At 51.8% G+C, this 12421-nt stretch overlaps 4 protein-coding genes across 4 annotated transcripts; 1 reads left to right on the top strand and 3 right to left on the bottom strand.

The window, feature by feature from the left end:
- Window positions 1-1638: 1638 nt before the first annotated feature.
- G6M90_00g062950 (uncharacterized protein) lies at window positions 1639-5662 on the top strand (the record flags this gene model as incomplete). Its single annotated transcript, XM_014687101.1, has 3 exons — window positions 1639-5013; window positions 5073-5482; window positions 5545-5662. The coding sequence occupies 3 exons, from the start codon at window positions 1639-1641 to the stop codon at window positions 5660-5662; spliced, it is 3903 nt and encodes a 1300-aa protein (XP_014542587.1).
- A 201-nt stretch (window positions 5663-5863) lies between these two features.
- Window positions 5864-7090, bottom strand: CYC2 (Cytochrome c mitochondrial import factor CYC2; the record flags this gene model as incomplete). The annotated part of the gene is made up of 1 exon (XM_014687102.1): window positions 5864-7090. One exon carries the CDS (start codon window positions 7088-7090, stop codon window positions 5864-5866), a length of 1227 nt encoding a protein of 408 aa, XP_014542588.1.
- Window positions 7091-7442: 352 nt separating this feature from the next.
- Window positions 7443-8443, bottom strand: AIM32 (Altered inheritance of mitochondria protein 32; the record flags this gene model as incomplete). The annotated part of the gene is made up of 2 exons (XM_014687103.2): window positions 7443-8159; window positions 8258-8443. The coding sequence occupies 2 exons, from the start codon at window positions 8441-8443 to the stop codon at window positions 7443-7445; spliced, it is 903 nt and encodes a 300-aa protein (XP_014542589.2).
- Window positions 8444-9238: 795 nt separating this feature from the next.
- avt3_1 (Vacuolar amino acid transporter 3) lies at window positions 9239-11347 on the bottom strand (the record flags this gene model as incomplete). Its single annotated transcript, XM_014687104.2, has 1 exon — window positions 9239-11347. The coding sequence occupies one exon, from the start codon at window positions 11345-11347 to the stop codon at window positions 9239-9241; it is 2109 nt and encodes a 702-aa protein (XP_014542590.2).
- Window positions 11348-12421: the final 1074 nt, after the last annotated feature.

The raw sequence follows: 12421 nt of genomic DNA, 5'->3' as shown, positions 1-12421 counted from the left end.
GAGACGGAGAGAACATACAAGAGCGGGAAAACAATAGAACGAAATGCACGCAATCTTCTTATGTCGATTTCCGGTTCGCCATACCAGAAGAAGTTGCTAGAATCGAAATTGGGGGTATCGAACGTGAGATGGCGACAATGTGAGGTGAAGGCAGTATTGGAGAGGGAGAAAGGTGGTGACGTGAGATGGGCGACTTGATGCAAGCTGGCATTTAGTTCGTTATAGTTACAGGGCCGATGGACTCTGGACTCGGCACCAGACTTCAATTTGGCAGTCAGGAGCTGCCATGTTGGTGGGGCCACAATGCGGATTTGCAGCTAATCGCAAGCCAAGAAACCCCAGCAGGTCCTTTTTTCGCCTTGCAAGCCGGCACTCAAGTTCCAGTCTGGTTACTCCGTTAGCTGTGGGGAATGAAAGACCAGACGGGACGGGACCAGTTGACCTCCTTTAGCTCCCATCAACTGATCGGAGACGGCAGCTTCAAGATTCCGTTGTTTATCCGTCACATGCTAGATTTCGGGTGTATGGCTCGGTAAGTGATGCGTAACCCGCATTGAGGTACGGAGTACCGCGACCTGGAGCCGGAGACCTGTTGGCTTTCATATTGCATTGGGATGCGTACTCGAATACTCCGTAGTCGATTTGGAATTAGGGTCACGGAACTTACGGTGATGTGCTGTGATGATACTACGACACGGTTCTGAACCTAAAATTCAACGTGAGACATGGTGCCTGGCCATGGTCCGCCGAGGATGAGAGTGAAAAATAGAAACCTCCCCATAGCAGAAAGGCTATTGCCCCACACTACAGCTATTATTTAATTCGGTGTTGGTTTTTACTTTTATGTTGTACTTTGGTCGTTTAAGTGCTACCTTAGGTAGCTATATAGTACCTGTCAACAGTTCTCTTTCGTCAGGGCTACATTTTCCAATGGCGGTGAACGAAAATCAAGTAAATAATCAATAGTAGCTAGACAAAGCGAAAGCGATATTGAGCGCAAACGCCAAGAAGTCATAAATGCGCAGCGCCCACGGAATCTGTTAACCTGAGGTCGGCCAACCATATAGGGTAGCTAAGGTTGTCCGTCAAATGTCCACTCTAGCTCAAAGATTAAATTGTACGGAGTACTCCGTAGCTAAAGAGTCAATAATAGCGCCCGAGTGTCAGCCACCCAGACAGGGCAGGTACCTCGCACTGTCCACCTGCATTGACGTCCAACCAGACGTTGAAGCTAAAATTGAACCCCTGGCGTGCGCAGCTTGGACACATGTCAACTGGTACCAGACGTACGCAGAGGCAGGTTACGTATACGTTTAAGTAGCTTAAAACAGCTCAGACGACTCTATTTCCTCCTCCTCTACATCGCACATTGTCGCCTGAATCACTGCAGACTGGCACTCGCTTAACCATTCCTTTCTCATTTGCAGACAATGCGCCAAGAATCTTACGGTAGTTTTTCTTGATCAGCAGTTTCGACCCCTCCGCGTCTGACAGGATAAACTCGCGCCTCGAAGCGCAGCATGATCATTCGAGCAGCACTGAAGACGCCAGCGCATCACGCACAGTTCGCAAAATTTATACATACAAGAAGCCCCAACAGATTTCTGTTGAACTTTGGGCTGGAATCTTTGATGCGGAATGCCTTCGACACCCCCGTACAGACCACCCGAGCTCCCCGAATCTCCCACGCATGACTCCGACTCCGACCTAGATCTCGACGTCCACGAGCTGGACCCCATCTCGACGGAGAACATCAGAGGATCAAATCGAGGCCAATCCTCCGGTTCATCTGAATCAAGGCCGTCAAGAATAGCTCTCCGGAACTTGCGTATGGGAGGCTTGCGGCGTGCTAACAAACGCGGCGGCCGCGGATATGGCGAACTCGGCCAGAATCGAGACGACTTCGACGAACATACTCGTAGGCTGCTAGATGAGCATGATGGAGCTGGAGGCAGCCATGCCGACGACGACGCTCCTCTTCTTGGCGGCCATCAGAAGTCTCACAGTCGGCGACTGTCCATGTCTGGCATACGGCTCCCCAGCTTCTTGTCTGGAAACAAGCCCCCCCAACATGGGGACGATGACGCCGTAGATGAGCAAGATGAAGATGATCCTTCGGCTTCAAGACATGTCGCCGTTGGATCTATTCAGTCAACCCGATTCCCGGCCAATATCGTTTCCAATGCTAAATATACAGCGCTAACATTTCTTCCCGTTACACTGTATAATGAATTTTCTTTCTTCTTTAACATGTACTTTCTTCTAGTCGCCTTGTCGCAAGCAATACCCGCTCTTCGAATTGGTTATCTGTCTACCTATATAGCGCCGCTTGCTTTTGTGCTTTGCATCACCATGGGGAAGGAGGCATACGACGACATTGAGAGGCGGCGGAGAGACAATGAGGCCAACTCCGAAGAATACCGAGTGCTGACGTTTTCTGATCCCGACCTACGATCTGCATCAGGTAAACCACACCGTCGAGCGCTCAAATCGGATTCATTGAATAAGAGGGGTTCAAGAAGGCAAAGGGAATCGCGACACGACTTAACCGATATTCAGGAGGAAGATAATACCCACCACCCTTCATCTTTCGTTGAAGAAGTGATGCGCAAGTCCAAGGATCTGAAAGTTGGCGACGTTCTCAAACTCAGCAAAGGACAACGGGTGCCGGCTGATGTAGTCATATTGCAATGCTACAATGTGGAGGGACCTACCTCATCCACCCCCACCAAGGAGCCATCGGAAGAGGAGACCCTCTTTGCTTTTAGCGAAAATGAGCCCGATGGAAAGGGCAAAGAGCCAGATATAGGGATACAGAAGGATGAGGGTGATGCCGGTGGAGGCTCTGGAGAGACTTTTATCAGAACCGATCAACTCGATGGTGAGACAGACTGGAAGCTGAGGCTGGCCTCGGCTCTGACGCAGAGTATCGCCCCAGAGGAGTTTGTGCGATTGCGAGTTATTGGAGGGAAGCCTGACAAGAAGGTTGGCGAGTTTGTGGGCACTATTGAACTGTTTCCAACGAGACAAGACGTGACGAGCCACTACTCGATGTTGAAGCATGACGGTAATTCAAAGTCGGCACCTCTGTCAATTGATAATACGGCTTGGGCCAACACAATCATTGCCTCTCAAGGAACCACCCTGGCAGTGATCTTGTATACTGGGCCACAGACAAGGTCTGCCTTGTCGACGTCCCCGTCTCGATCCAAGACTGGCCTTCTCGAATACGAAATCAATTCACTTACCAAGATCTTGTGCGCTCTCACCCTAGCATTGTCGGTGGTTCTTGTTGCTCTGGAAGGGTTCGAAAATACAACGGGGAACGTGTGGTACATTAAGATCATGCGCTTTTTGGTTTTGTTCTCAACTATTGTCCCTATTAGTTTGCGAGTCAACCTCGATATGGGCAAGAGTGCGTATTCAAGGTTCATTCAACGCGATCCGGGAATTCCAGGTGCTGTTGTACGAACCAGCACCATACCCGAAGATCTGGGGAGAATCGAGTATTTGCTCAGCGACAAAACAGGAACTCTAACGCAGAACGACATGGAGATGAAGAAAGTTCACGTCGGGACTGTATCTTATGCTAATGAGGCAATGGACGAGGTCAAATCATACGTTCGTCAAGCATTCCACATTCAGCCTACAACAGACCCAACGTCACGGACCGTCCTCATTACGCCATCCTCAACCTTCTCGAGTACTGTCAATGTGGGCGCTACTCGCACACGACGTGAGATTGGAGCCCGCGTGCGGGACGTGGTTCTCGCTCTGGCGCTGTGCCACAATGTCACTCCTACCGTTGATAATGAGGATGGCAAAGATATCACATCGTACCAGGCATCGTCCCCCGATGAAATCGCCATTGTTAAATGGACAGAGTCGGTCGGGCTGAAGTTGGCATACCGCGACAGAAAGGGCATGACGCTTGAATCAACAGAAACAGGACGACCAGTGGTCCGTGTTCGTATTCTCGATGTGTTCCCATTTACATCTGATGGCAAGCGCATGGGGATCATTGTCCACTTCCACGACGACGTGAAGAATATTAATCCAAGCCTGAGCTCTGGGGAGATTTGGTTCTATCAAAAGGGCGCGGACACAGTCATGGGCACGATAGTCGCCGCCAACGATTGGCTGGATGAGGAGACGGCCAATATGGCTAGAGAGGGATTGCGAACACTGGTTGTGGGTCGGAAGAAGCTGTCGTACCAGCAGTATCAAGAGTTTTCATCCAAGTACCAGGAGGCTTCCATGTCCATTGCAAATCGCGATGCCGGCATTCAACGCGTCGTATCGCACCACCTCGAAAATCATCTCGAACTGCTCGGCGTCACTGGTGTGGAGGACAAGTTACAAAAAGACGTCAAGCCGTCACTAGAGCTTCTTCGCAATGCTGGTATCAAGATTTGGATGTTGACGGGAGACAAGGTAGAAACAGCTCGTTGTGTGGCTATCAGCTCCAAGCTGGTTGCACGCGGGCAGTACATCTACACCGTCGCCAAACTCAAGCGCAAGGACGGCGCTCAGGAACACCTCGATTTCCTGCGTGGCAAAATAGACGCATGCCTCCTTATTGACGGCGAAAGTCTTCAGCTCCTGATGACTCATTTCCGAATCGACTTTATTTCCATTGCCGTGCAGCTTCCCACTGTGGTAGCATGTCGATGCTCGCCCACACAAAAAGCCGAGGTTGCTAAGCTCATCAAGGAATACACCAAGAAGAGAGTCTGCTGCATCGGGGACGGAGGCAACGACGTATCGATGATTCAAGCAGCAGATGTGGGTGTCGGTATTGTCGGCAAGGAAGGTCGCCAGGCGAGTTTGGCTGCCGATTTCTCAATCGAGCAATTTTATCATTTGGTCAAGCTCCTCGTGTGGCATGGGCGGAACAGTTACAAAAGGAGTGCTAAGCTGGCGCAGTTTGTTATCCATCGTGGTCTGATTATAGCAGTGTGTCAGACCATGTACAGTATTGCCAGGAAGTTCGAACCCGAGGGCTTATACAAGGTGTGCATTATTTTTCTCCCTCCATCTCTAATCTGACGATACATGCTGACTCATTTCAGGACTGGCTTCTCGTCGGCTATGCAACCATCTACACCGCTGCTCCGGTCCTGTCCCTTGTTCTTGACAAGGACGTCGACGAAAACTTGGCCAATCTATACCCAGAGCTGTACAAGGAACTTACCGAGGGTCGATCCCTCTCATACCGCACCTTTTTTGTATGGGTCTTTGTGTCCATCTACCAAGGCGGTATGATCCAGGGCCTGTCGCAGATTCTGACCGAAGTAGACGGGCCGAAGATGGTGGCTGTGAGTTATACTGTGCTGGTGTTGAACGAGCTCATCATGGTTGCCATTGAGATCACCACGTGGCATCCGGTCATGATCTTGAGTATTCTGGGTACTTTTTTGGTATTTGTGGGCAGCATCCCGTTCTTGGGAGGATACTTTGATCTCGGTTTCGTCATTACTTGGTACGTTCCTGTGAAGCTCACTCCGTCCACCCCGTATGCTTGGGTTGCTAATGTGATCGAAGGGGCTTTGCATGGCGCATCCTTTCTATTGGAGCGATATCCCTGATCCCTCCGTATGCAGGGAAACTCATCAGGAGGGCGATCAAGCCGCCATCGTACAGGAAAGTGCAGAATCGGTAGGTGACGTTGGTCCGCATTTGTGGCGTTGGGGTTTTGATGCATTAGCGGCATTGGGGCTTAATATACTCTTTGGCTTGAATTGCAGTGCTAGATTGACTCATGTTCCATAATGTACACGTTGTATTCTTCTTGTCTGTAGTTTGTTACGATGGCTACGTTGAATTTGAGGCGTCACATGTTATCTGTTCAAGTGATGGATGATTACAGCTTCAAAACAAGCCAATCGTTAGCCAAGACAGGATTCTTCCTCTGCAACACACCAGCAACACCGCCCACCGTCCCCTGCGTCAGTGTTCCCCCGATCCATTTCTTATCTCCAGCGTAATATGCAATGAATCCATCTGGGCCGGAAACCATGAGCAGATTCTTTCCGGGCCTATCAGCAGGAGAACACTGGCACTTGGTATCTGGGTCTTCAAACTCAGACGCGTGCACATGGAGGCATTGATCGTGGAGTTGGCATCCCGGACTAGGCAGTGCACGCCCACCACTAGCCAGAGCCTCTCCAATGTCTCTTTCCGTGAACCGTGTGCGTTCCTCGTCCACAGCCACGCGGATGGTAAGCCGTTCGCCGTACCTGGCCTTCATCCGCGCGAGCTGCTTCCCCATTGCGCTTGGTTCTTCCACCTCGGCCGTCAACTCGGCCGGCGCAGCAGTGCTCCAAAAGTTCCACCAGGGCTTGGACGAACCACCCTGACGACATTGTTGAAGCTCTTCCCTTTTCCGTACAGCCCATAGCAGCTCTACGCTTGTCGTGGCGTCTCTCTCTAAAACGGCCTTGGCAACCTGCATGCCGGGAACTACACCGGTGCCCCCGGCAAGGAACACCACATTCTTCTGCTCTCCTAGCCTTTTCAACACATCAAACCCCTTGTGCGGTCCTCGGAGGTAGACGTCCCGCCCTACACCGAGCCTATTTAGATAGGTAGACATTTCTCCACCTCCTATAGCGCGAATGTAGAAGCTCAGGGTGCCATCTTTGGTGTTTTCCCCGTCTGCCGGCGGGAGAGGAGTGTAGTGCCGGGCGATTTGGACCTCGGGCTGCTTGAACTCGACCGACCAAAGTGGATACTTCCACTCTTGTGAACTGGGGAGCAAGTATGGCAGCGAAGGGTCGTGGTGGTGCGGTGAAATGGTGAAGATGGCCGAGGTGGGAGAGATGGGCTGGCGGGAGGTGATGGTGTAGGGGATGAATGAATCGCTGTTGAGGGTTTTGTGGCTCGTCGGCGCGAGGACGTAGTATGCCGCTGTGCCTATGAGACCGATGGCGATGAAGATGGATGGAAATGCACGAGCTTCCTTGCGCGTGTGAGTGGTGCAGAGGAAGCGTTTGGGTATTCGTAATATTGGTGCTTGTGGTTGAATGGAGCTGTATTTGGGTGTCCATTTGCAAGAGGACCGCAGGATAATGCGGAAGGGCGCTGCCATGCTGTGAGTGGCAGCATGCAAGAGAGCAAGCTATTTCAGACCAAGAAAATAAATGAGACGGTCATTTCCAACAGAAAAAACGTCATTTGTACATCGTGTTGTCCTATTATACGTTTTTTTTTTGGTCGAGATCCAAGTGTGGACAGGTGAAGCTCGCGATAACATCGGCGGTCACGTGCATCAATAAAGATACTCGATTTCGAAACACCAAACTAAGAAATGAAATATCCTGTATTTCATTCAAGTCACCCTATATTAGAGGAAGAGGATGGAAAAGTCTAATGTACAAATTCTACGGAGTAGTATACACGTCATTCTAACATCCCAAGTCTGCTGCATGATGCATCAGTGATCACAACCTCAATATCCTCCTCTTCGCATCTATTCCCCCTCTAAACATATCCTCGACCACATTCCCCCTTATAATAGTCTCCTCCACCAAACCCTCCACATGCTTCGGTTCAACCCTCCCATACCAAATCCCACATCCTGCAAGCGGATGCGGCCGGCCTCCTTGCACCTCATAACCAGGCGGAACATACACAATCACGTTTCCGGCAAATTTGTGTCCTCCAATATGGCTAATCAATCCCACTCTAGCAATGCTCTTTCCTGAAACGTCTCCCCCTATCCTCTCTGTATTTCCAAAGGCGAGGTTCACCTCCACCGGGGCAGTGACGACGTCAAAGTCCCGTAGTGCAAGTTTCTGTTCAAACTCGTCCCTCAAGACTGGTCCCACGATGCCGCACCTAGCGTCTCGCCCCCCATGGCCGCAGATGAGAACCAACACATCCTTGACGTCCTGGACCCCCGGCAACAGGCCCTGGTAAGCCTCTTTGCGCGTCAGCCTGTCCCGGTGAACGGGGGACAGGCCGTCGTGGGCAGAGTGCAGCTTCTCCGGGAGCAAGAACCCCTTGGCAAGGGCCTCGACGCTGTCAAAGGAGATCCGGGGCAGGAAGGGGATGTACTTGAATGAGGGCAGGAGGTAGGCTGACGTGGAGTGAAGTTCGGAGCGAGGAGGTATGGAGGATGGGAAGGAGGAGTTGATGACGGATATGTTGTGGAAGGGCTGTATTTATTAGCGCCATCACGCAGAAAGAGGCCCGGGTAAGCGGGAAAAATTGACAAGGACAGTGCAAACGACAATGAAGGTGAAAAGACACTCACGTCACTATATCTCCCCCCTCGACCGAACAATTCCTTCAAGTCTGCCGCCAAATTGTCCCCGTCACACTCATCCTCTATCCTCGACGTCCAGTCATCACGGCCCGTGCAAACGAGCACTTGTTCCGCATACCCTGAAATCACGCCATTCAAATTACTCTTGAAATCAATGTCTAAACCCTCAGGCATGGCGGGCGTAGCAGCGCATCCACATGTTGGAGATGGGCATGACGACACCGTGGGGAACGGAGGAGGTTGCCGCGTCGCAAATGATCGGGTGATCCAGAGGGGGGCGTGACGCGTTAGACGAGCGGGAGAGCGCAACGCCATGGGGATTGACATGATGGCTTGCTCGGGGTGTTTGGGGACATTTGTGAAATTGAAGGTCGATGAGAGTGACGTTATATGTGATTGTCAGCAGTGGTCAGCTCGGTCTCCGAGCATCCCAGAGGTTGAATGATACAGATCGTCTCCACTGTCTTGTCATTCTCCACGGCGCACAGGCAGCGCAGAAACGCATTGTACAACCAGCATACAACGACAAACCAGGAAGAGTACACCGCAGAAAAAAAAAAGAGAAAAAAAAACCGCTTTGAATTCCGGCCCTGAGCCGCCTGTTGTTGAATATCTACTCGTATCTACTATGTAATTCTAACCCTCACGGGCTCTGTATGCAATCTGTCCAAAAAGGCCCCAAAGTTGCCCATACTCAAAAGTGCCATCACAAATGCCGAGGTAAACGCCATCTCTTGCCTGCAGTATGCATACACTTTGAGTCTACGGACCCTTTCGATCACAGTATCCTGGTCTCGGAGCTGCAGAAGCCGCCCAGCTCATGATAGTGAGTACAGTCGTGTATGCCATTGCGACGAAACCAAAGATGCATAAAATAATGTCGGAGATTCTCCACCACCGGGTTCGAGCAACGGCCTTATAATGCAAAAGGGGCTACGTGACGTTAATACTTGCGTAAAGAAATGGTGTTTATGGGAAAATTTGACTCACAGGATAAATGTATACCAGCGGAATACAGGCAAAGTTGCCAACCAAGGCGACAAACTTGTCGAGGTGGTTAGCACCTCCCCAGGCAATTGCGGAGCAGAGCATCACCATGAAAAAGCGGAACACATTCTTCTTCCATTTGATCCAAGGATTGTACTTGCCGCTACGGGTGAACAGCTCCGTTTCGATGATACGAATTGCAGGGAAGATCTGTAGCGGCGTTGAGAGTAAAATGGCACAAGAATACAGCAACTGTACTCCATTGACAAACTTGTCGTCCTGTGGTAGGTTGAGCAGAACAACGGTCTCGGTCTTGGATCCATAGGCGGCATATGAAACAGCTCCCATGACCGTGAAAAGAACTGTAATGATAACCATGACGAGGAAGAGAACGCGAGGAAACTTTGTGGGATGCTTCATCGATTCCTGGATAGGGATGATAAGACCGATGCCTTCAAAAGTGAAAATGGCGGTTCCAATAAACAGGGTCCAGTCTTTTTGGTTGAACATGATGATGTCTGCCAGACCATTTGCGTTGAGGGTAATGATGTCGTAGTAAAAGAGGTACGCCAAACCAACCATGATGAATGCATCGGCGATGAGGGCTGTGAACCCCAGCTTTCCGATGTCACGTAGAAGGGAGAAAGGAAGGAATATGGCCGTCTGCATGAGAATAAGCAACGGGATGGTGATTGACGCCTTGCAGTCGGATACCGCATGAATAAAAGCCTGCAGGTTCTGGGCAGTAAAAACAGTGTAAGCGGCCACGAAACCTATCTGGCTGATGACAATGGAGCTCAAAATCAGACCGCGCATCCACTTGCCGTACAATATGCCGCCCATGTCGCCAAACGAGCCCTCGACGTTTAGCCGCGTTGTCACCAGGAGAACAAAACAATAATAGCTAAGAATGCTCACAAACAACAACACAAGGTTGCTGAAGAGCATCCCGCCGTTGAGGTAAGCTCGAGGCAGAAACAGGACACCTGTACCGACAAAAGACTTTAGTAACAGCAATGCGGCATTCATGGGACTGTTTTTGCCGCTGCCGCCGCGGACTTTTCTCTTCCGCTTCTTCTTGCCCAAGAGAGCGCTGTCTTCGGTCGGTTCCTCATCTCCGCCGCCGCGATCTTCTCCAGAGTCCCAAATCTCGTTTGGTCCCAAGTTCTCATCATCTTCCTCAAGTTCCTCGCCAGCAAAGTGGCCATAAATAGACAGGAATTCGAGGAAACTCGACGTGAACAACCTAGGTTGGTCAAGTGTTCCGGGAGAGCCGGCTCCACTGCTACCCAGCTCGGCGTGTTGTCCGCTCGGACTGAAAGCTCGCCTTCGTAGGTGATCACGCCTGAATCCGCCAGGAACCTTGATAGCGCTGATATCCGTGACTTCCTCCTCGGGTTCAGGTCGCATGTGGTCATAACTTTTGCTGCGATTGAGCTTGCTTTTTGCTTCTGCCTGCTCCGTCCACTTGTAAATACCGCGGGTAACGTCGCCGCCTTGTAGCTGTAAACTGGAGAATTCTTCTTCATTGACCTTGCCCGCCCCGACGTCTGTGGGTTGCTTGCCCTTGATAGTTCCCCTGGGGGACGACTCTTCTGAAGTAGGGTTCTCGGCATCACTAGGCTGCACCAAGTGTCGCTTTACGATTTCATGGTCTTCATATGGACCAGTGGCGGAACCGGGGCCGAGGCGGGACCTTGAGTCCAAGGAGCCATAATGCGTAGGCGTGTCTGCTCGAGTGGGAAGGGCGGGAGATTGAGATGGCGGAGGAGGAGAGCTGATTCGAGCCGCGGGCGTACCGTGACGGGGCGGTGACTGTCCCAGAGAGTTTGAAAGAGCGGCGGCCAAGGCAGAAACACCAGGCCCTTGAGTAGAGCTTCCGCCGGTGAATGGAGCTTCGGTCGCTTGTAATGCATCACCTCCGGGAACGGGAGAAGCGCCTCGAACAGGTGGCGGCGCTGGGAGAACGGGCTCAGCAAGACGAGCAGTCAGCTCCTCTCGAGGAAGAGACGAAGAGAAGGACCGAGGCTGGCCAGGAAACGGCGATGACAGCCCCGGGTCCAGATTAGGAGTGTCCTTGGGCAAAGACATTTTGTCGGCAGAGTGCTCGGAAGGATTCGGATATGTTGAGTATTTGGTGGCGCGGGTTTCTTATTGTATCTCGCGCCAGGTGTTGCCTGTTTGTCAGTGAACAACACGGAGGACGAAGGCGAGGAACGGGGTGGCAAGGCCGCCAGCAGAGGGGAGTTGCAAGGCCAAGTTGTCGATGGCGCGTCTTGGACTGGGGAGGATGGAAATAAAGGGCTCGCAATAGTCGTGTCGCTGCCTCAGCTGACCGTGCCAATTGAGCCTCAGTCGAAAATGTATTGGTGTGGTGGTGGCAGAGGATGACCGTCGTCGGCGTCTTGAAGGGGGTGGCGCGCGGGAAGCTGGGGTCTTTGGGAAGATTGAAAATGACTGGAGTGGGCGCGGAGAGATAGAGCCAGAGACCGGAGCTTAGTGGGGGACCAACAACGGGCCAGACTGACCTGACCAGTCGACGCTTGTCGAGCCGAACTGATATCAAGAGGCACTGGGCCCACACGGCCACAGCAGTCCCAGTGCCAGCAAACGTCGAGCTCAGGACCCTGGACCCTGGACCCTGGCCCTTGTCCTAGTGTCCAGACGTCGGCCAATGTTGATGGCCTCATTAATATCGACGTAATATCCCACTTGGCCTTTTTGTAGTTGACTCCTCCGGCAGCTCGCCAGTCCTCGAAGGTCGATGTCCCAAGTGTCCAGTGCCTGTTTAGCAACATTTGCACGCTGAGAGCGCTGTGCTGGGGCTGGACATTTCAATGTTTGATGAGTCAGCTGGTTCACTTTGCATTGCTCCGAAATCCACGACAACGGCGGGTCTTGACCGGACTGCATCATACATCAAGTACTCGGCTTCCGCTTTACACTCGGTGCACATGCACAAGGTTCATCGGCATCCTGGCTGCATGCTAACCTACAAGTATGATGCCCAGCAGCGCAAGAGCGTGGTGCTTCGTTGCGGTAGCCCATCGCATCAACACAAAGATGCGGAGAGACTGAGTTTTGCCCCCCTCAGAGGATTGGCTGATGATAAGCTGGCAACCCGTATTGCAACCATTCGCCACGTTGAATGCAGACGACGCTCGA

This window comes from Metarhizium brunneum, chromosome 3 (genome assembly GCF_013426205.1).
Source record: "Metarhizium brunneum chromosome 3, complete sequence".
Taxonomy (NCBI): domain Eukaryota; kingdom Fungi; phylum Ascomycota; class Sordariomycetes; order Hypocreales; family Clavicipitaceae; genus Metarhizium; species Metarhizium brunneum.
The sequence above is the reverse complement of the archived record's forward strand: the minus strand, read 5'-3'. Positions and strand labels throughout refer to the sequence as shown.